The sequence below is a fragment of the Ips typographus genome, linkage group LG2 (genome assembly GCF_016097725.1).
Source record: "Ips typographus isolate SLU linkage group LG2, UJ_Ityp_2.0, whole genome shotgun sequence".
NCBI classification, from domain to species: domain Eukaryota; kingdom Metazoa; phylum Arthropoda; class Insecta; order Coleoptera; family Curculionidae; genus Ips; species Ips typographus.
Genome location: NC_138423.1, coordinates 21,414,198 through 21,434,341, shown reverse-complemented (window position 1 = coordinate 21,434,341; position 20,144 = coordinate 21,414,198). Strand labels below are relative to the sequence as shown.

The 20,144-nt window shown below is 33.9% G+C and overlaps 3 protein-coding genes across 5 annotated transcripts in view; 2 read left to right on the top strand and 1 right to left on the bottom strand.

Annotated features, from left to right (window-relative positions):
* The window catches only part of amon (prohormone processing protease amontillado), a 29,263-nt gene extending 18,827 nt beyond the window's left edge, over nucleotides 1-10,436 (top strand). For 2 of the 3 annotated variants that reach the window (XM_081973776.1, XM_081973778.1), the window contains 7 exons: nucleotides 1,724-1,899; nucleotides 5,048-5,260; nucleotides 7,449-7,549; nucleotides 7,608-7,841; nucleotides 7,901-8,065; nucleotides 8,447-8,564; nucleotides 8,623-10,436. In XM_081973776.1, coding sequence (XP_081829902.1) covers nucleotides 1,724-1,899; nucleotides 5,048-5,260; nucleotides 7,449-7,549; nucleotides 7,608-7,841; nucleotides 7,901-8,065; nucleotides 8,447-8,564; nucleotides 8,623-8,784 — 1,169 coding nt within the window. In that variant the 3' untranslated portion in view covers nucleotides 8,785-10,436. The remainder of the gene's footprint in view (nucleotides 1-1,723; nucleotides 1,900-5,047; nucleotides 5,261-7,448; nucleotides 7,550-7,607; nucleotides 7,842-7,900; nucleotides 8,066-8,446; nucleotides 8,565-8,622) is intronic. The other variant, XM_081973777.1, reaches the window with a different exon arrangement.
* On the bottom strand, nucleotides 10,430-15,499 carry LOC145725149 (protein AATF-like). The gene is made up of 4 exons (XM_081973783.1): nucleotides 14,320-15,499; nucleotides 14,075-14,268; nucleotides 13,866-14,018; nucleotides 10,430-10,531 (listed from the first exon to the last, which is right to left on the bottom strand). The coding sequence occupies exons 1-3, from the start codon at nucleotides 15,415-15,417 to the stop codon at nucleotides 13,898-13,900; spliced, it is 1,413 nt and encodes a 470-aa protein (XP_081829909.1). The 5' UTR covers nucleotides 15,418-15,499; the 3' UTR covers nucleotides 10,430-10,531; nucleotides 13,866-13,897.
* Nucleotides 15,500-15,572: 73 nt separating this feature from the next.
* AP-2sigma (adaptor protein complex 2, sigma subunit) lies at nucleotides 15,573-16,560 on the top strand. The gene is made up of 3 exons (XM_081973794.1): nucleotides 15,573-15,716; nucleotides 15,818-15,967; nucleotides 16,020-16,560. The coding sequence occupies exons 1-3, from the start codon at nucleotides 15,714-15,716 to the stop codon at nucleotides 16,293-16,295; spliced, it is 429 nt and encodes a 142-aa protein (XP_081829920.1). The 5' UTR covers nucleotides 15,573-15,713; the 3' UTR covers nucleotides 16,296-16,560.
* The last annotated feature ends 3,584 nt before the right edge of the window (nucleotides 16,561-20,144 follow it).

Below are 20,144 nucleotides of genomic sequence, written 5' to 3'. Positions count from 1 at the left end.
ATAAATAGGGCACTTGATGATCAGAACATAGGCATTAAGATCAACGGCATGACAATAAATAATCTGAGGTATGCTGACGATACAGTTATCCTGGCTGGAACATACGAAGATCTGCAGACGCTAATTAATAGAATGGTCACGGTAAGCGAAGAATATGGACTGAACATAAACAAAACAAAATATATGTTGATGACAAAAACAACTCAGGACATTCGTAGGATATACGTAAACAATCAACCTATTGAGAGAGTAAGAGAATACAAATACCTGGGCACGACCATTAATGAAAACAACGACAGCTCACAAGAAATACGAATCAGAATCGAACAGGCCAGAAGCACATTTATAAAAATGAAAAGGCTTTTCTGCTGTCGGGATCTGAACCTGGAACTGAAGATACGACTAATGAGATGCTATGTGCTGTCCGTACTATATTATGGGATGGAAGCCTGGACGCTGAAGGTAACCGAAGTGAGGAGACTGGAAGCGTTTGAGATGTGGGTATACCGAAGAATACTGAGGATTTCATGGGTGGACAGAAGACTTATGAATAAGGAGAGAGAAGTTATTACGACAATTAAGGCCAGAAAATTGAAATATATGGGACACGTCATGAGGGGGGAAAAGTATCGAATGTTTCAACTTATTATGCAAGGAAAAATCGAAGGAAAGAGATCTGTGGGGAGAAGACGTAATTCATGGCTGAAGAACCTTAGAGAATGGTTTGGTTGCAATAACAACGAACTATTTAGAGCTGTGGTCTCAAAAATAAGAATCGCCCTGATGATTGCCAACCTTCGAAACGGAGACGGCACCTGAAGAAGAAGATATTCAAAAAACTTGCTCAAAAGACTTTCAGACATGGTAAAACTATTCCAAAAACGAAAAAAGAGAAAAACTATTCTTTGACAGCCAAATTGATGAAATTTAACTTTTTTGTTCATTATATTAATTTTGAACACCCTGTATAATAGAGAAGTTAAAACGGTGATCAAATCTCTATTTTGGACAGACTTAAATCTGTCACAATGGTGACAACTGTCAAATACCACTTCATAAAGCTGTAATACTACAAAACATGCTTAAAAAGCAGTTAGTAGTTAATACAGTTGTAAATCATATTAAATGATTGTTTATAGGTCCATGAGTAGAAATTATTAGGGCAGTCGTGAAGTTGATTTTCAACATATTTCGATCTGTCAAACTTGGAAACTTTCAAGATCATTTCCATGAAGGTATACAATAACAAAAACTAGTACACTCTGTTAGTATTGTCCATGAGCAGAATTTTTGACAAATGTGACGTGAAGCTGTTTTTCTTGGTGCACGATTCAACTTTTCCATACATTTTTCACAAAACAAGAAAAATACGAGAGATCCTTCTGTCTTAATGTCATAAAAAGTTATATTAAAAAACTTCTTAATTTAACCGGCGTAGGCGGGTGATAAATTTCCATTCCGGACAAGCTAAATTTACCGTTAGGAAAATGTCTTTGCGCATTATTATTATTACTATATCAGAAGCCGAGGAAACAATTTACTTCTTGACACACTACGATGTATTATGCATGAGCAGAAGCCAGGGCGTGAGGATAAATGAATTATTTTCAGGGCTCGAACACTTTAAATTGAATATTAATGAGGTATAAATATGTTCTACGAACAGTTTTCTTACCGATTATTTAGTTTTTTTTTTTAAAAGTAGTTCAAACTGGTGTTCCAGGTATTCGAATGCTGGACCAACCCTATATGACTGATTTGATTGAGGCTAATTCCATGGGACACGAACCTAATTTAATTGACATATACAGTGCGTCGTGGGGACCAACTGATGATGGGAAAACGGTAGACGGACCTAGAAATGCCACAATGAGAGCTATTGTAAAAGGTGTAAACGAGGTAAGTTTGTTACACTTTGTACAAGTCATCTTTGTATAGGTTTCCAACAATTTATATACACAGAACATATCACAAATTTTATCAGCAAGGAAAAAAGTTGCATGATTGTACCACATCACGTAAATCAAATAGTTTGATTGGCTAGATTAAATAATGCACTGAAACTTGGTCACGCGACTAGACAGACCAATAGCAAGTTAAGCATTTTCCGCTAAATCCACAAGTTTTCAAGATATTGAGTCTATTAGCGTAAGGTTTTAGCAGCTAGTTTGTCTTTCAGAATGGCGGCTGGAGGACACATTTGACTAACATTTCAATTAAAAGTTCTAAAAATCTTAATTTCCTCCAGAGTTATGTACACAGTAACTTCACCTTTCACTGGATTTATTGACAATCCCTATAACTATCAAGCATACTCGTATTTTCCGAGTGGATAAAACGTTATTGCCATGCATTTCGAATGCAATCGCTGTTTTAACGGCCGTTATTATAACGGCTTTCTCACGTCGACAGAAAGTCAAGTGATACAAATTTTAGAAGCTGTTTTAATGAAATTTTGACCTTCCATCGGATGGTTTTGGATATTTTGGAGTCTTTAAAATTTATCTTCATGTGCAAACGGACATTTGAAATTTTTTGAAAAAATTCTACTAGTTAAGTACGGCCCTGATTTTTGTGCAGGGTTATTAAATAGGTATTCTAATATAAAATAACGAAAATAGGGGGTGATACGTTCCAAAGTGTCTTAAAAACGAGCTCACACGTAAAACTTGTATTTTGGAATTTTTTTAAAATTTTTCTTGCCATTACGGACCTGATTTTTGCGTACGTACCTCTTCTAGTCTAACCAGAAAAAATTTCAGACTTTTTTCGCTTTAAAATAACGAAAATACGGGGTAAAACATGGTGAAGCGTCTTAAAGACTAACTCACACATAAAACTTGAGTTTCAGAATTTTTTCTAAATTTTTCTGTTGCCATTACGGACCTGATTTTTGCGTAGGATTATTAAGTACCTCTTCTAGACTAACCATAAAAAATGTCAGACTTTTTAGCTTTAAAATAACGAAAATACGGGGTGAAACATGGTGAAGCGTCTTAAAGACTAACTCACATGTAAAACTTGAGTTTTAGAATTTTTTCTAAATTTTTCTGTTGCCAGTACGAACCTGATTTTTGCGGAGGGTTATTCCTCTTCTAGTATAACCAGAAAATAATTCAGATTTTTTTCGCTTTAAAATAACGAAAAAACATGGTGAAGCGTCTTAAAGACTAACTCACATGTAAAACTTGAGTTTTAGAATTTGTTCTAAATTTTTCTGTTGCCAGTACGGACCTGATTTTTGCGGAGGGTTATTAAGTACCTCTTCTAGTATAACCAGAAAAAAATTCAGATTTTTTCGCTTTAAAATAACGAAAAAACATGGTGAAGCGTCTTAAAGACTAACTCACACGTAAAACTTGAGTTTTAGAATTTTTTCTAAATTTTTGTGTTGCCAGTACAAACCTGATTCTTGCGTATGGTTATTAAGTACCTCTTCTAGTATAACCAGAAAAAAATTCAGACTTTTTTTGCTTTAAAATAACGAAAATACGGGGTGAAACATGGTAAAGCGTCTTAAAGACTAACTCACATGTAAACTTGAGTTTTAGAATTTTTTCTAAATTTTTCTGTTGCCATTACGGACCTGATTTTTGCGTAGGATTATTAAGTACCTCTTCTAGTATATCTCTGAAAAATATTCACAAATTTGCGCTTTCAAATAACGAAAATACAGGGTGAAACGTTCCAAAGTAAAGACTCACACGTAAAAACTGACTTGGGAATTTTTTACAAATTTCCTGTGGCCGTTACGGTCCTGATTTTTCGACAGAAATATTAAGTAGGTTTTATGGTATAACAGAAAAAAATCACAGTTTTACGCCACTGGACTAAAAAGACACAGGGTGGAACGTGTTCAAGCGTCCTGAAGACTACACTAACCACTGTAAGTGACTTTTGAAAATTCCTACAAAGTGGTCCCTTGCAGGTACGGTCCTGATTTTTTTTTTTGGGTACTCAGTACCCCTTGGGGTATCCCTCATAATTTTTCCTCCTCCAGTTTGGGAGATACGTGGGCTTATCCCACTACGTTAGCAAGTGAGGAGAGTAAGTAAGAAATCATCAACTGGACCGCATTTACTCACTTTTACTCCAATCAACGTATTTTTTTTACTGGAAGTAGCTAATAGAACGTTGTTTATCATCTCGCCTCTTTCTACACCTAGTAACATAATATACTATTTTCCACCTAGTCAAAAACGTCATAATCCTTTCAGTGAACACGTAAAGAAGTTGTAAATTGGAGGAAATCGCTTTATTCGGGTCGTACTTAGCGAGCAAAATATTAAATTGTAGAGTAGCTGGATAAAATGAGGAAAGTTGCCTCTGGAAACTATTTTAGCGGCAATTTTATTACCTGCGCTCTGAGATAATGAAAATTTAGTCCGCCCTTTTTAAAGTGCTGGGATCCCTTAGTTATTGCTTTTAAAAAAAAATTGTAATAAAACCGGTTTTGTGTAAAATTCCGCAAGAATGTTGTAAATTTCATCATAAATGGTCAAGTATTCTACACAGCATAATCATTTTAGCTCTTGAAAGCAAACAGTGTAACACGCAGAATTTATGTTGTTTGAACAATACTTTGACCGGATTTCACTCAAATCTGAGTAAACTTTGAATGCCATTTCTATACGAACCTTGTCTCTTCTCTTATACATGCATTTCACATTTCAACTCGACATTTATTATACTCTTGCTACTATAAATCCTTATATTATAAGGATTCCAGTTCAAAATCGATTTATTTTTATTTTATATCCGAGACTAGACTGCTGATATAATTTTTTTTTTAATACCTAAATTTACCATCTCGTTTTGACAGGTGTTACGTGACCGTTATCCACGTTTCACCCTTAAATGGCCTCAAAATTAATACATTTTGCACTTTTTTTTGATACAATCGATTATGGAGAATTTACCCTTTCTAAAACCGGTTTGGTTATCATAAACTTGCATACAAAAAACTCACAAATCAAAAATCTCACAGTCACAATTGTTTAAAACCGAAAAAAATATTAGTTTACTATTATTGGTTGTTGTATTCCAGGGTCGTAATGGATTAGGTAATATCTACGTGTGGGCTAGTGGAGATGGTGGCGAAGATGACGATTGCAATTGTGACGGTTATGCTGCCAGTATGTGGACGGTGAGCATCAACAGCGCCATCAATGACGGCCAAAATGCGCACTACGACGAAAGTTGTTCCAGTACTTTGGCCAGTACCTTCAGCAATGGAGCCAAGGATCCCAACACCGGTGTGGTAAGTTATAAATTTGCTATACATAATTAATAGTATATTAAGTAACTAGTGCTGTAACAAGCATTTTACGCACGAAGCCGTCTAGTGTAATTCCATGAGTCTGGAAAATGTCAGAACACGTGTTACGTACTATACTTTACCCACGAACAAGGGTAAAGTCCCATTTTTGCCACTCGTATAATTTAGAGTAGGTTTCCTCAATTGAATTATTATTAATATTAGCATTGGTATACTTTCAGTAACATTTACTTGATGTGTTTGCTATTGCAGATGATATTCCTTGACGAACCTGTATTTACTCAAAATTGTATAACCAATGCCTTACGCAATGATCTCAATCTAATATCATAAAGCAAGAAATGGAAACGATTTTCTCCAGCAGTTAGTTTATGGCCGATCTAAAAACAATTGTGCGTAAAGGGGGTCATTAAGTACTCGTAGGTAAAATGAATTACATATTAACTAGACTAGATTAACACAGAAACCTTAAAAAAAAAAACAGTTAACCATTATAAAGTAAACCTAAACAATGTCAGTAAAGAAATTAAACTCGAAATTCGAGCTTCGGCCCTAAATCTGCCCTGATCGTATCTCCAAAATGAAAGTTCGTACACTGGAGTCCATTAATTAATCCCTCAAAACCCTTTCAGAGTTAAAGTAAATTGTGGCTGGCACGTAACCTAACCTCGTTTTGTTTGCACGAAGTCCTATTTGCATTTTTATTGCGCCAGGGCATTTTTAAACTCCGATATAGAGGAATTGTCGCTTTTTATGGTCGCACGATAAAAGTAAATGAGTTATTAATAATAAATGCGTTATGGCCGGCCCTGATAATAATGTAACGTTCCATTAAGCAGTCATTTTTGGGTGCATCCATGATATATGGCTTAATTGAGCTCTAATGGTTACCTAATAAAAGGGTGATCGTGTTTAATTTACTTTATTGCCGTTATGTTTTCTATACCGATAATCAAAGCAAATTACAGTGACGTCAGAGTCACAAAAACAAGCCTTATCACCAAAATAACCAGACAGCGACTTTTTCTTGCCCAATCACAAACAGTGCAGTGATTTACGTAAATACTACACGTGTAGACAATATACAAACGTCATTTTCTTATACTACAATCTGTTAAAGTCTCTCAGAAGTACACAAGTTTAAATTGAAGGGCTTAATGGTGTTTCCATGGAGGTTTAAAACAGTTTTCCGCACGCCAAGTTACTAGCTTTCAAACAATAGTAATTTAAATTACAAGACGAGTTGTGTCTGAAACAAATCCCACGAGTTGCTAGCGACTGAAAACAATTTCTCGACTTACGTAATTTTTCTATAGTTTGAACTGGAAATAAATTACGTTCAGCTGGAAAAATTGGAAACAACTTTAGTTATAAATTCTTATCTATTAGAGTGAAAATTTATAGTCCATTGTAGTTACAGTTTATCTAAAATTGCATTAGTTTGAACATAATTTGTTGAAGTATGATTGTTATTTTTTTAAAACGACTGTCATAACTTTACAAATTATGTACGAACAAACTATTCTTAACTTGAAAGTGTCTTATAAATTAACAGCAAAGTGAAGCAATGTAGGAAAGTTTCTAGTCAATTTTAAATGACGGAATCAGACAGTGTATATTATAACTACAATTTAATAATCCTGCCTCAAACATCTCTAACTCAGAAACCATATATTACAGACAATTCATAAATTAATTAATATTTTTGTGATGTTGAATTTGCACTTAAAACAATTTAAACGCAACAAAGGCAACGGAAAATACCAATTTTAGGTCTTTTGTGTCACAACAACAGGGATGTATTCAATAGAAATGACGTCAAACTCGTCTACAATGGACCTTTTTTATGAAAAAGCTCGACTGAGGGCTTTTTGATACCGAAATTTCAAGTAGGCACTTAACTAAATGCACACACATATTGAGAAGCCTCAAAATGGAATGTTCACTTCTCTTCTCCTCTTTACCGTACAGATTCCGCAAATATTTAGGGATTCGAATATTTTGGGTGAAGCTAAAATATGTCTACGTGTTGGTTTGTTGGTTATTTTCTGAAGAAAACCATGAATAAAGACAAATTCTGAAAATGGGTGAAAGTAAGGTCGATATTGATATGAAAGAATTAAGTTTACGTTACTAAACGAGAACTTGAACCTTATTTGCATTTTTGCAGGCTACAACAGACTTGTATGGTAAATGTACCACGACTCATTCTGGTACTAGTGCAGCAGCACCGGAAGCAGCTGGAGTGTTTGCTTTGGCATTAGAAGCCAAGTAAGTTAAAAAACTTATATGATTTAATAGATTTTTGAGTAATATTTTAAACATTTAGCAACAAATTAACATGGCGAGACATTCAACACTTGACCGTATTGACATCAAAACGAAACTCTCTCTTCGATGCCAAAGGACGTTTCCACTGGACTATGAATGGTGTAGGCCTGGAATTCAACCATCTTTTTGGCTTTGGAGTACTTGACGCTGGCGCCATGGTGGCTTTGGCCAAACAATGGAAAACCGTCCCACCTAGATACCATTGCGAAGGTGGTACCGTATCCGAACTTAAGTAATAGTGCTAACCAATATGTTGCCAGTCGAATGTTTTAACTGTCTGAATGTCAACAGAAGAATACCGAGTAATGGAGTGTTGGTCATGAAAATTAACACTGACGCCTGTAAGGGAGATAGTACCGAAGTGAGGTACTTGGAGCACGTGCAAGCTGTGGTATCGTTGAACTCAACCAGACGTGGTGACACAGAGTTGTTTTTGACATCACCAATGGGAACCAGGTAAAGAATGACTGCATATAGTATGTTCACGTATTCAATCCATAGAGTTTTGACATTTTTTGCCAAACAGACAAATTTGTGTCTCTATAATTTACAAGATTCATTATTATAAGTGCATTTTATTGCTAACTTCTGGAATGTACAGAAATGCGGTATTTTTCAATCAAATTGCGTAGTAAAGTTCAGACATTAACATAAAATGCAAATTTCATAGTTTTAGTCGTTCTAGCTTGTTTCTTAACTCTTGCATCTGTCATGCAAATTTGGTTTGCAGAATTTACTGCAACTGTTTTACTCTGAATTCATATTTGATAAATTGTTAATCAAATTTAAAACCCTTACGAACTATAATTATTAGGCTAATATTTTGACTAATTACAGATCAATGATATTGAGTCGAAGACAAAATGACGATGACAACAGAGATGGATTTTCCAAATGGCCATTTATGACCACACATACTTGGGGAGAATACCCCCAAGGAATTTGGACGTTGGAGGTAAATAATAATCTCCCCTGCAAAAAACGGAACTCATTACAAAAAAAAAATGTTTCAGGTAAAATTCAATTCGGAAGTACCGCAAACTGGCTTTTTTAAAGAATGGTCCCTGATGTTACACGGTACCCGTGAACCGCCTTACACGGAACTGCGGGTACTAGATCCTCATTCCAAGTTGGCTATTGTGAAAAAAGCGCACGAAGTCAGCGCAAAAATGTAAAAAAAAACGAACTGGTCGAAGAATATTTCTTTTTTTATTCACCATACAGTTTTACTTGATATTTTCGTGAGGGTGTCTGTTTCTTAGTTACTGATCATTTAGTTTTCAGTGGTTATTATAAAAACATATCTCAAATTGTCCAACCGAACAAACTATATAAAGTTGTAATTTTTTTGTGTGTAGATTGGACACCCTGTGTGTATGAATGAAACCAAAACTTGTGATGTTTAGGAAATGGTTATTGAAAGCACAATTAATAGCAAAACTGTTTTACAAAGATAATTTTTATTCGAAATGAGGTTGGAAACCTGTAAACTGCTATTTTAAGCTAGTTTCATCATAGACAAAAACTCTGTGGAAGCTGATGATTCCAAAACCTGGTGGGCTGATGGTTTAATTTTTTGTTGTTTTAGAACACTATAAAAAGTAAAACTACGTTTTCACTAAAACTATTTTAATAATGATCGCAAAAATGGCCAGAAAACAAAAATTAAATGTCAGACACATGCTAACCAAGCTTCGGAGGACTACATTTACATCCACACAATGACACACCAATTAATTTAGTAGGACCAACACTAAAAAATGTGTTACTGGAGTAAACCAAGTCAGCCCAAAGATACATTTGATAATATTCGTGGTGGATTATTGTTTATAAAAATAAAATTGTATTTATTCTTTACTATTAATTGTGCTAATCTTAAGAATGTACAACTAGACATTTTTTGTTAATAAAGATATACGGTTGTTTTATGTCTATATAAATAAAAATTTATATATTTTCTTAGAGACAGGACTTTGTACGCGTAGGAGGCGCGTGTAAGGTTTTGTCATCATATTGAAAAGATCAACTTATTGTAGATTTAGAGGAAAAATGGTTAAAATTCCATAATATATCACTAATAAAGAAGTACTATAGAAAATATTTAATAAAGCGTCATTAAAACTCATGTTTGCTGGAATTATACATACATATTAGTCAATAATGGTAAGTTTACATGTGCGGTAATTGTAGTTAAGAAAAAGTAGCAAGCTGAAAGGCTTTTTTTGACCAATCAGAAACTACCTGCTGTGTTGAGATTTACGCAAATAAACAGCACATGTGAACTTACCATAACAATTTTAGTATCATCCTAAATTAGTCAATAACGCCTGTTTTTGTTCAAATTAAAGTAGTGGTGATTTTTGAAACTTTTGCATAAAGGCTGGCCAAACTCAAAAATTAAAAAGCTGCTTGTATTACTTTGCTGATAAGTGTAAACTAACAAAATTTACAAACTTTAGGTTAGTTCAAAGTGTTCAACACTCCATTCTCCATAGCATTTTTCTTCTGAATATAATAAGTAATCACTGAGTGTTGAACATCTGGCTTTCTTCCTTAATTTTTTTCCTATTTTATAGTATATCAAACTATAATAAAAGCTATGGCAAGCTTGTTACAAGCTTTACAAAAGAATATAATAAGAGAAGAAAATGACCACTTTTATATAAAGAAAATGAATTTAAAATAAGAACTTTATTGATGGTTGTTTTATGTATAATTTGCCCACCCCCCAAAAAACACCACACCTCATGTACATACTATAAGATGCGATTCCTCTTTAAGTGTAAATTAAGCAGACAAATATTAGAAAAGTATATACACTTCCCAATTAAGTTGTTTTATTTTTTACTTCTAGCCCAAAATGCACATAGTACTTAAATACTCTAATATACTATCAATACAGTATTTAAAAAATATATTACCACAGACAAACTAATATATACAGACGGTCAGCCAAATGGTTAAAAAACGAAACGCTAAATGGAGACCCTTTGCTGTTCAACAGTCTCCATCGGCGAATCGACGGTATCTATTTCGAGCGTCTCATAACAGATGGCAGTGCAGCCAGTAAATTTTTCTGCAGTTTGGCTCTTGTTTGAAGGCATAATTACGCAACGTTGCCTGGTATTGCTAGAATTCTTTGTACCATCAGAAATTTTTTTAAATGATCATTGCAATTTGCTTATATTGTTTTATTAAGAAATATTAAGATATTGAGGGTAACTAGGAATCGTGTTATTGGAGTTAGAACAGATAAAACTTTATTTAGAACGTATTTAAGTTTATAATTGGCACTGTATTTACGGATAATGTTTTCCCGCCAAATTCATCAAAACTGTTGCTATTTGTTAACCGTACGTGCAGACATCGGTAGTGGAAGTTTAACTTTTGTGTTATTTATTATTTTTTTTCTGCTCACATAGATATCTGATATTTACAAATATGTCGGGAAATGTGTGCAAGTACTTAAACTGTGGAAAAAGTGGTCGTGACGGTGTCCGATTATTTAGATTTCCTCATAAGAACCCTGAACTTTGTCGAAAGTGGGTGATTTACTGCGGTATGGGCTATTTTTAACTAAAAATGTTCTTATTTAGCTTGCTTTAATGTAGTGCCGCATGATGCTTTTCTGTATTAACCTATTACCTTACTTAAAAGTTAAAAGACTATTTAAAAACCCATTGTCGCACTTTGCAATAGGTATTCAATTTGTTCAGGGTTAGGACTTCTTTAATATTATTGTCGATCAATATTATTGACTATCTCGTTTATTACGAATAGGTAGGTAGGTACACTTTTATAATACAGGGTGATGCTTAATAATATGATAATATTCTACTAATTAGTACTATATTCATATCATAGACTAGACTTGCACATGTTTTAATGTGCAAACAATTTGGTAATTTTAACCAGTGGCGTTCGTATAGATTTTGAATGTATTTATTGAAAAAAATTATGCGTTATTGCATAATTCTTCGTGGTTTTTTCATATTATCAAAATTATTTTGAAAGTCCTAATTGGACATGTAACATAAATTGTTAATAAAATAAACAAGGAGCTGCTTTTTTATAAATATTCGAGAAATATTATTTGAGGTTGTTCTATTATAATTATTATTATTATAAATACTATTTGTAACTGATAAACTTTGTTTCTTTGGATAGGTAACAGTATTATAAGCTCGAGTATAAAATAAAAAAAATTAAGTTTTGTTTATAATCAACATCAGTAAACAGAAATTTATTAGTAGATTATAACATTTCATTTTTTCAAACAAAAGGTGTTATGTCGAATAGGCACCACATTTTTTCGATTTTAGAGAGTTACAACCATTTGAGAAGAAATAATTACCTAAACTATTATTTTTGACAGCATTTTTCCGCAATTTGGTTACCCTGCTTTTTGCAATTACAAAATGCTTTTTTTGTATACAAACAGGATGGTCCTCCGGGAACTCCATCGATTGTTGATAAAGTACACTTAAAAAAATCGAAAATTTGGCTACCAACCAAAATCGATGGGGGTCGTTGATCTAAAATATTTCCAAGTTGGTGGTACTTCCGGTTATAGCAAAAGTAGCTACCAACTTCCGTATTTTAAATGGAACACCATGGATTAAAAACATATTAAAACTATTCTTTTTTGTACGACTTGTCTAATTTTGAGTGATTACAGTACCTGTTTTGAAGGAGGGAAGGACTATGAAGTCGTACAAAAAATAGTGTAAGCATCACGAATAGTAACAGCTTTACTGATCTCAGACAAATTAGAGGCTTTGCTTTGCTCAGCCTCCAAACTTTGTCATCGATCCTGCGTACTTACCGTTCTCGATACTTAATATACTATTATTTCTACTTTTTCCGTATTTGATCGATGTTCGCGGCTGACCACCCTGTATATAAAGTGTATCATTTTTTGTAATCAAGACTTATCAGGACTACCTGCAATGGCATTTGAATTGAATTAAACAAATCGGTTGAATTACAAAGCTCCTTTTTTTTGAGGTAAAGGCCGCATTCGTTTTCGCGCTCCATGGAGCGAGCAGGGCCAAGGTGACGTCATTATGTCATTCTGAAAAAAATTACGTCATTCTGACGTCACATTCGCTTTACTCTCTCCATATGAAGCGTGAAGACAAATACGCTTAAAGTAACCTAAGATGATTATTAAAAAATGAGAAACTTAAAAATTTAATCAAAAAATACATACATTATAGAATGTGCTTCTGTGGGCATTCCTGAAGTATTGTTCATAAAACCTGGATGCACTGTGTACAACAAAAATCATTTCGATCCTTTTTTATTTTGATTTGTAGGTAAACACAGAGCTTTATGATTTAAAGTAACATATGAATCATATGATCAGTCAATAATTAAAATAATTAAGACGAAATATTATTATTTACTATAAGAAAAAGTTTCGATTTTTAATAATTTTACAGGAAACGCAACTTTAGCCGATTTACCACCAGACATTATAAGGCAAAAATTCATCTGCGAAAACCATTTTTCCGATGAAAATTACCGAGGTAAAAAAAAAAATTATTTAAAAAATGACGCTGTGCCAAGACACTACGGTACTCTCAACTTCGAAGAGTTGAAAGTCCTTACACCTCAGAAAACTTACTCGAAAACCTGGAGCAACATGGACAGGCCCAAGAGAAAATTAAATTTTATTGAGTCCAATTTGAACACAGATATTAATTTTATAAGTGACATATCAAGTTTGCCTGATTATACTAAGTTGACTCCCCGCAAAGAAAAATTCTATAAAAAAATTAGATTTCAAACAAAGCAAAACAGAAATTATAGAGCTAGATTAAATAGAGCAAAGGCCTATATAAAACGTTCCAAACTGGCGATTTTTAACATTTTACCATTTTTATCAATTTTAAGTTCTGTGGCTAAAACACGTACTATTTTAGATTAAATTTAATTATTTGCAAGCATACGTACAAAATGCGCTCGGCTTTTTTTCTTATTTCTATTCCGTACCGACCCGTCGCGTCGCGCCGGTGATTTGATGCAGTTGTATAATCATAAATGCCGTGCGCCGAACGCGTCTCTGCAGAAATATGGCAACACTGCGGAAAACAAATTTCGCTCGTTCAGACGATCGCAGCCGATTACGCATGAGTCATCAAAATATTTTAAAACAATTTGTTAGTCTGACTGGTCTGGCGCCTTCACCAAAATTATATGGCTTCCATTTGCTCTGACCGTCTGTATATATTAGTTTGTCTGTGATATTACCTACATCACTTAACCAACAACAGCTTAATGTAATCAAGTCCTTTTTTGAATTTTACCAAACATAGAACTACACAACTCATTCTTGGCTTCTTCAGTCCAAATTTGGTTATCCATTGGCGCCATGGTATTAACCAACTTTGAATGAACAGCATACCTGGCAAAACAAACAAAATAAATTATTGTTTATTTGTTATTTAATGACAAACTTACCGAATCTTTCTTGCTTTGGTGGCTCTTGTATCAATCTTCCTTTTCATTTTACTCCTCAAACTTTGCAACTGTATCCACTGGCGGCCTAGCTGAACTGGATCGGTTATATCTGCTGATTTGGCTTCAATCAGTTCCCTCAACATTTGATGATAAAAGTCTGTATCATCAAATATTTCACTGTTATACTCTTCAACCTAAATAACCAAATAATTAGCACACTTTTTGTCAACCTGCAAAATACTTACTTGTTTAACTTCTTCTTGGCTTTCTTCAGTGTTGTCCAAGCCCAAAATGTGAAATTCACTCTTTTTCAGTTGAGTTTTTTTAATCAACTTGTTTTTGTCACTCAAAATGTAGTTTATTTGACTGACCACAGAGTGAGGCTGGCTTGAATTCTTTACAACAGCTGATCTAGTTTTAGAATTCCAGTTTTCAATTGTTTGATTTCTGTAGTCTTTATATTTGTCATGAATTGTGCAAATATCTGTCTCAAAATCATTAAGTTTTCTGCGTTTTGCTGGTGGTTTATCTAAGTTTTCACTTCCTGAGTCTCCTTCAGAGTCACTGCTGCTAGTAATTTCTTCATCAGACTCTTCCCCACTACCATTTTCTTTTTCAGCTTTCTTTTCTTTTGTCAGTCTTTTAGTTTCAGGATATTGCTTAATACCCAAATCCTGCAGTTGCATAAGTTTCTCAAGTAGCTTTTCAACATTGGTTCTAACTTCTTTAGCCTTGTCTTTGAAACCTTCACCTTCTTTATCTAGTAACATAAAGTGGGATTTTTGTGGCAACTTGTTGGCTGCCATTAAACACTTTTGCATTTGTATCCTCATTTCCAACAAACTCTCCCACTTAATCAACTGGTTTCTCACACAAAAACCTTTGTTTAATTGACTGGCCTCATTGTTTTCACTAAAATGTTGAAAGTTTGCCTCATCTGGAGCTACATCACTCAGCTCATCATTTGACTGACTTTCAGCTTCATCACTTGACTGATCTTCATCTTCACTTTCATCCTGATTAGCAGATTCCTCACTAGAGCTATCTCCAGACTGATCTTCAGCAAAACTCAACTCATCTGCAGAGTCTTCTAAGTCTTTACGGCTACCTTTTTTACCAGCATACCTCTGGTCAACATCGCCGAGTAAATCAACCGTTTGCGTTCTAAATTTACTGAGTAATTCTTCTTCAACCGGATCATCTTCTTCATCATCATTTAAGTCTGGTAATTTTGCGGTAGTATCATCCAAAACTTCCTCGTCCGGATTAAAACTAGTAGGCGCGGCTTTTAAAACGTCTGCTACTTTGTCCGCAAATGAAGCTTTAGATCGCTTTTTAATCATTTTGATACAGAAAAGTTGCAGAACCTTTAACACATACACTGATAAAATAAACAAACAAAACGTGTAAATTTAAGGTTATGTTGGGAATTTATTCTTCTACTCTTCTCTTAATCATTCGTTTTTGACAGTGGATTGTCAATCTTTTGACTTTAGACAGTGAGTTTGTGACGTTTACCACTTTGATGTCACTCACTAATACCCAATATCAATAAATAAAACTTTTAAAAGTTAAATGTGAATTAAACTAAATTTATCCATTAAAATCTGAAAGGAAACACTGAAATATAAATACTAACATGGTAATTTACTTATTTTTATTAATATACGTTTATTATTCTTCGTACAGCTGATTCTACATTGACGCCCCCTTAGCCCTTTTAAAATGGTAATTCACTTACAGATTCGATTCATATTAATTCAAAATAGAGCCGGAAAAACTCGTTTAGCAAAATGGTACATGAATTTCGACGACGACGAGAAGCAGAAACTAATTGAAGAAGTGCATGCTGTGGTCACAGTTCGAGATGCCAAACATACAAATTTTGTGGAGGTGAGTTAACTAGCAGGATTACTCCTGCTGTACTTATGAAAAAACCTTTCAGTTTCGTAACTTCAAAATAGTGTACCGCCGTTACGCCGGTCTATATTTCTGTATATGTGTGGATGTAAATGACAACAACTTATCCTACTTAGAAGCAATACACAACTTTGTAGAGGTGCTAAATGAGTACTTCCACAACGTCTGCGAGTTGGATTTAGTATTTAACTTCTACAAAGTGTACACTGTAGTGGATGAAATGTTTTTGGCTGGGGAGATCAGGGAAACGTCTCAAACTAAAGTTCTTAAACAGTTACTGATGTTAAACTCTTTAGAATAGATTAATAATGCATTTTTGATGGTTTCAAAAAATCTGTTACATGTGTATGTCATAACCAAATTATGGGTAGCCATTATTAATTTAAATGAGAATACTCATCATTTGTAGGATGTGAGGAGTACTGTATATGATGATTGTGTACTAGTGTAACCATTCCACCATCTTCAAGATGAAAATTTGTATTGTATGCATATTATTTTAAGTTCTAAAATGTTTGTTTTAAGTTGTTTGTTTACTCTATGATAATATATTTTAGAAAGATCTGCTTATGACAATTTTTCTCTTCCAATTTCTAGTGGTTTAAGATCTCAAAGAAACTCTAGAGATTTAATTTTTATTAGAAGTGTTAGTTACCAAAAATCTGCAGCTGTTGCAAGACATACTGTATATTATTATAACAGCTACAAGTTGGAGTATTTTTAAAAGTCTTAAGGAGGGAAATAATAAATCTGTTGGAGCAGGAAAATAAACGGTTTAACACAAAATAAACTTTAATGTTTGGTCATCTGCGCCGAGAATGTGAAGGAAAAGGCGAGACGGTGTTGCGCCCCATTGCCGGCACTAATGACGTAGCCTGCGGCGCGCCTTATTCGTCTCGGCAAATTCGTTATAGCGTTCCGTTAGTTTTGTTTGCATTTTTGGGAAACCCGGTCGAGAATTAGAATATGAAATATGATCCCCTTACTAAATTTGATCACCAAGAACTTGAAATAATTTAGGAAAAAGGGAGAAACAAATGATGTTGGGTTTAGTAATTTCACCCAAGTTACCCTAATTTAATGGAAAGCTTGACATTTTACTTATTAAAAAACTGACATCAAAATCATAAATCAAGTCAGATCAACAAAAAGCAAAACAAATCAAAGCCTTAATAAATAACCGGCAATCAGTTTTGAATTGGCAATGACAATAAGGCTTTGAGTGAAGTTCAGTTATAGTTATGTGAAGAACTGATGAAGAGTTTTATCTTCATTCTCCTATCTTTGAGAATGCAACAATCAGAACATTTTACACTCTAATTTTTGTTTCCGTGACTATAAGAATTATTTGACGAACTCATGTCAGTTATTTGAAGCAACCTTTTTGATTGATTTTTTCCAAATATGGGATTTTATTATTTTTATCCCAATTTAGTGATAAAAGATCACATTTTTGGCAACGGTCTAGTGATCGTTTTTACTTTTTGATAAAATTATAACGGTTAAATGTCAATGTGTTTTAACCTGCTAATTTTAGAGTTCAAACTCCAGATTGATTATAATCGAAACTATAAAAATTATCCTTAGTTTGGAATTTTTTGCTTACATCTAATTTTAAACTCTTCCTTTGTAAAAAGGAAAAACAATGTAAAAAAACAGTAAAAACACACAAAAATATATCTGATGGAGGGCATAATCTGGGTAAAAACAATATAGTCACTCCTCTCCTGAGAGAGCGCGAAAGATAAAAATATTTTCAGGTAGTATTTTGCAAAATTTACCAAACTTTTTGAATTAGCAAGCTTAAATTTCCAGGTTGGCTAGAACCCTGAAAAGGCCACATTTCTTTGTCTATTCCCGTTATTATAAATTTTTTAGTAAAAATGGAAAATTTGGTAATAAAGTAAAGTTCAGTAAGAGTTTTTCTATAAATTGAAAAACTTCAACTCGTTTACTCCTGCATGTTAGCATTGATTAATTTAATTCGCGTTTTGACTGTGACGTTAGTAAAGTACCTGTGTCAAATCAAAACGCAAATTAAGTTAATCAATGATGACTAGAACGTGGTAAAACTCAAAAGTTAATCGTGCACAAACTTCAAAAAGTGTAGAGTCAAAAACCATTATGTTTGCTTTAGTGACATTTCCTGTATCTGCGTAATATATTGTTTCCAAAAAAAAAATGGTATCTGGCTGGATCTTTTTTAGAGTTAAGTAATCTAAATTGAACCAATTTACTGTTTTTTGCGATATTGTCTTTCCCTGATTCACTTTAAAATGCAGAATGTTGGCTTTTATAGTTTCAATGTTTCACCGATTTAAATTAATCCGAGATTATATTTAAGTTTGCAATCGTTCATACCAAATTATAACAAAAATTAGTTGATTGATACAAGACATTTAAAGTCAAGTGATTAATAAGTTTGGCAACAATGCACTGGTTAAAAAGATTGAATAATTCGCCTCCCGACTCCACCTACGTTACGTGATTGAAGAGTCTCTAATTACGTCACGGGAGATCGTGCCAGGCTCACTTTGACATTTTATTTAAGTTTTTTAAAAAAATATTTGCATTTTAATATTGAAAAGCCAGACTTAATAGCACATTGTAAGGCATACGCACTGTATTTTAATAATAAGATTATATTTTGAACCTTAAATTCCACTATACAGGGTTTTTCAATGAAAAGTAGCCACCCTGAATATCTTCCAAAATAATTTCTCTGTTAAAAAATGCTAAGACACGTCAACAAAGATTCGCAAGGGGGACATTTTTACGTAGGATTTGAATTTCTGCCATCAGCCCCTTTGGCGCCATAGCCACCCCCACTAAGTTTTCAAATGGCACCATACCCTGTGTGGCACATCGTTGGAAAGGGTATTTCATAAGGAATTAATTGCACTATTTTATTTGTACATTTGCTTTGAATTGAGACCAAAAAAAATACAAAATACGTTTTGTGTTTATTTTTTGTTAACTGCAGAAATAATAGCAAATAGCGGTTATCATTTAATTAATGGCTTAAAATAACCTCCTTTAACTTCCATACAATAATACAAGCGACTTTGGAAGAGTTCGCGAACATTTGTGAGGACTTGCGGTGTCAGTTGTCGGCATTCATGTATTATTCTCTGCCTAAGGTCTGCAATATTGGCCGGTTGTGTTGCATAGACTTTAGATTTTAAATGCCCCCATAGAAAAAAGTCAAACGGAGTGAGGTCGGGTGATCTCGCAGGCCATTCCATGGGACCACGTCTACCAATCCATCTTCCAGGAAATCGATTGTTCAGATATTCTCGAACGGGAAGTGAATAGTGCGGAGGTGCACCGTCTTGTTGGAAAATTAGTTGATTTTCAAATAAATTTTCATCATTTTCTAGTAGCTCTGTTATGGTCGGATCAACAGTGGTGTCAAGAAGCTCAAGATAAGTAGCGCCATTCAAATTACCGTCAATAAAAAACAGACCAACGATGTGGTCTCTTAAAATATCTGCCCAAACATTAAGTTTTTCTGGATATTGGGTATGGGTTTCCCTAAACCAATGTGGATTCGTGTCTGACCAATACCTACAGTTATGCCTGTTCACTTCTCCGAACTTGCATTGGACAAAATGGACATTTTATTAAAGTTATAGCCATAACTGTCATTTCCATTTTCGAGAAAATGGAAGACGTTAGCAAAAAACCAAGCACGCCACTGAAATCACATAAAAAAAGTGCCTGTGTGAATGTTTTTGTATTTTTTCGATATTTTAATAAATAACAAAGTTGGGAGGACTTTTCGAAATGGGCAAAATTTGGAAAACACCCTCTAGCGCCGCGAACTGACAAAGATATCAAAATACAGTTTTTGCCATTAATCTTTTCTCAAAAATCGACCTCTAGACATGTATACTAGTTTTTTCCTATCTATCTGGGAAATAGGGTTTTCCTGTCAAATCACTCTAAAGCTCAAAACAGTGGGTAGTTTGTGATTAGTCAAAAAAGCAGCTTTCAGGTTGCTTTGGTGAACATGGTGTATACCCGACGTCATATATTCGCTATTTTAAATATTTTTCAAATTTTTTGATTGAAACGGTTTTCAAAAAAATCAAAAATGTATGCCAACCGAGAAATTTTCACCTTTTCTATTGGAAAATGTAATGTTGTT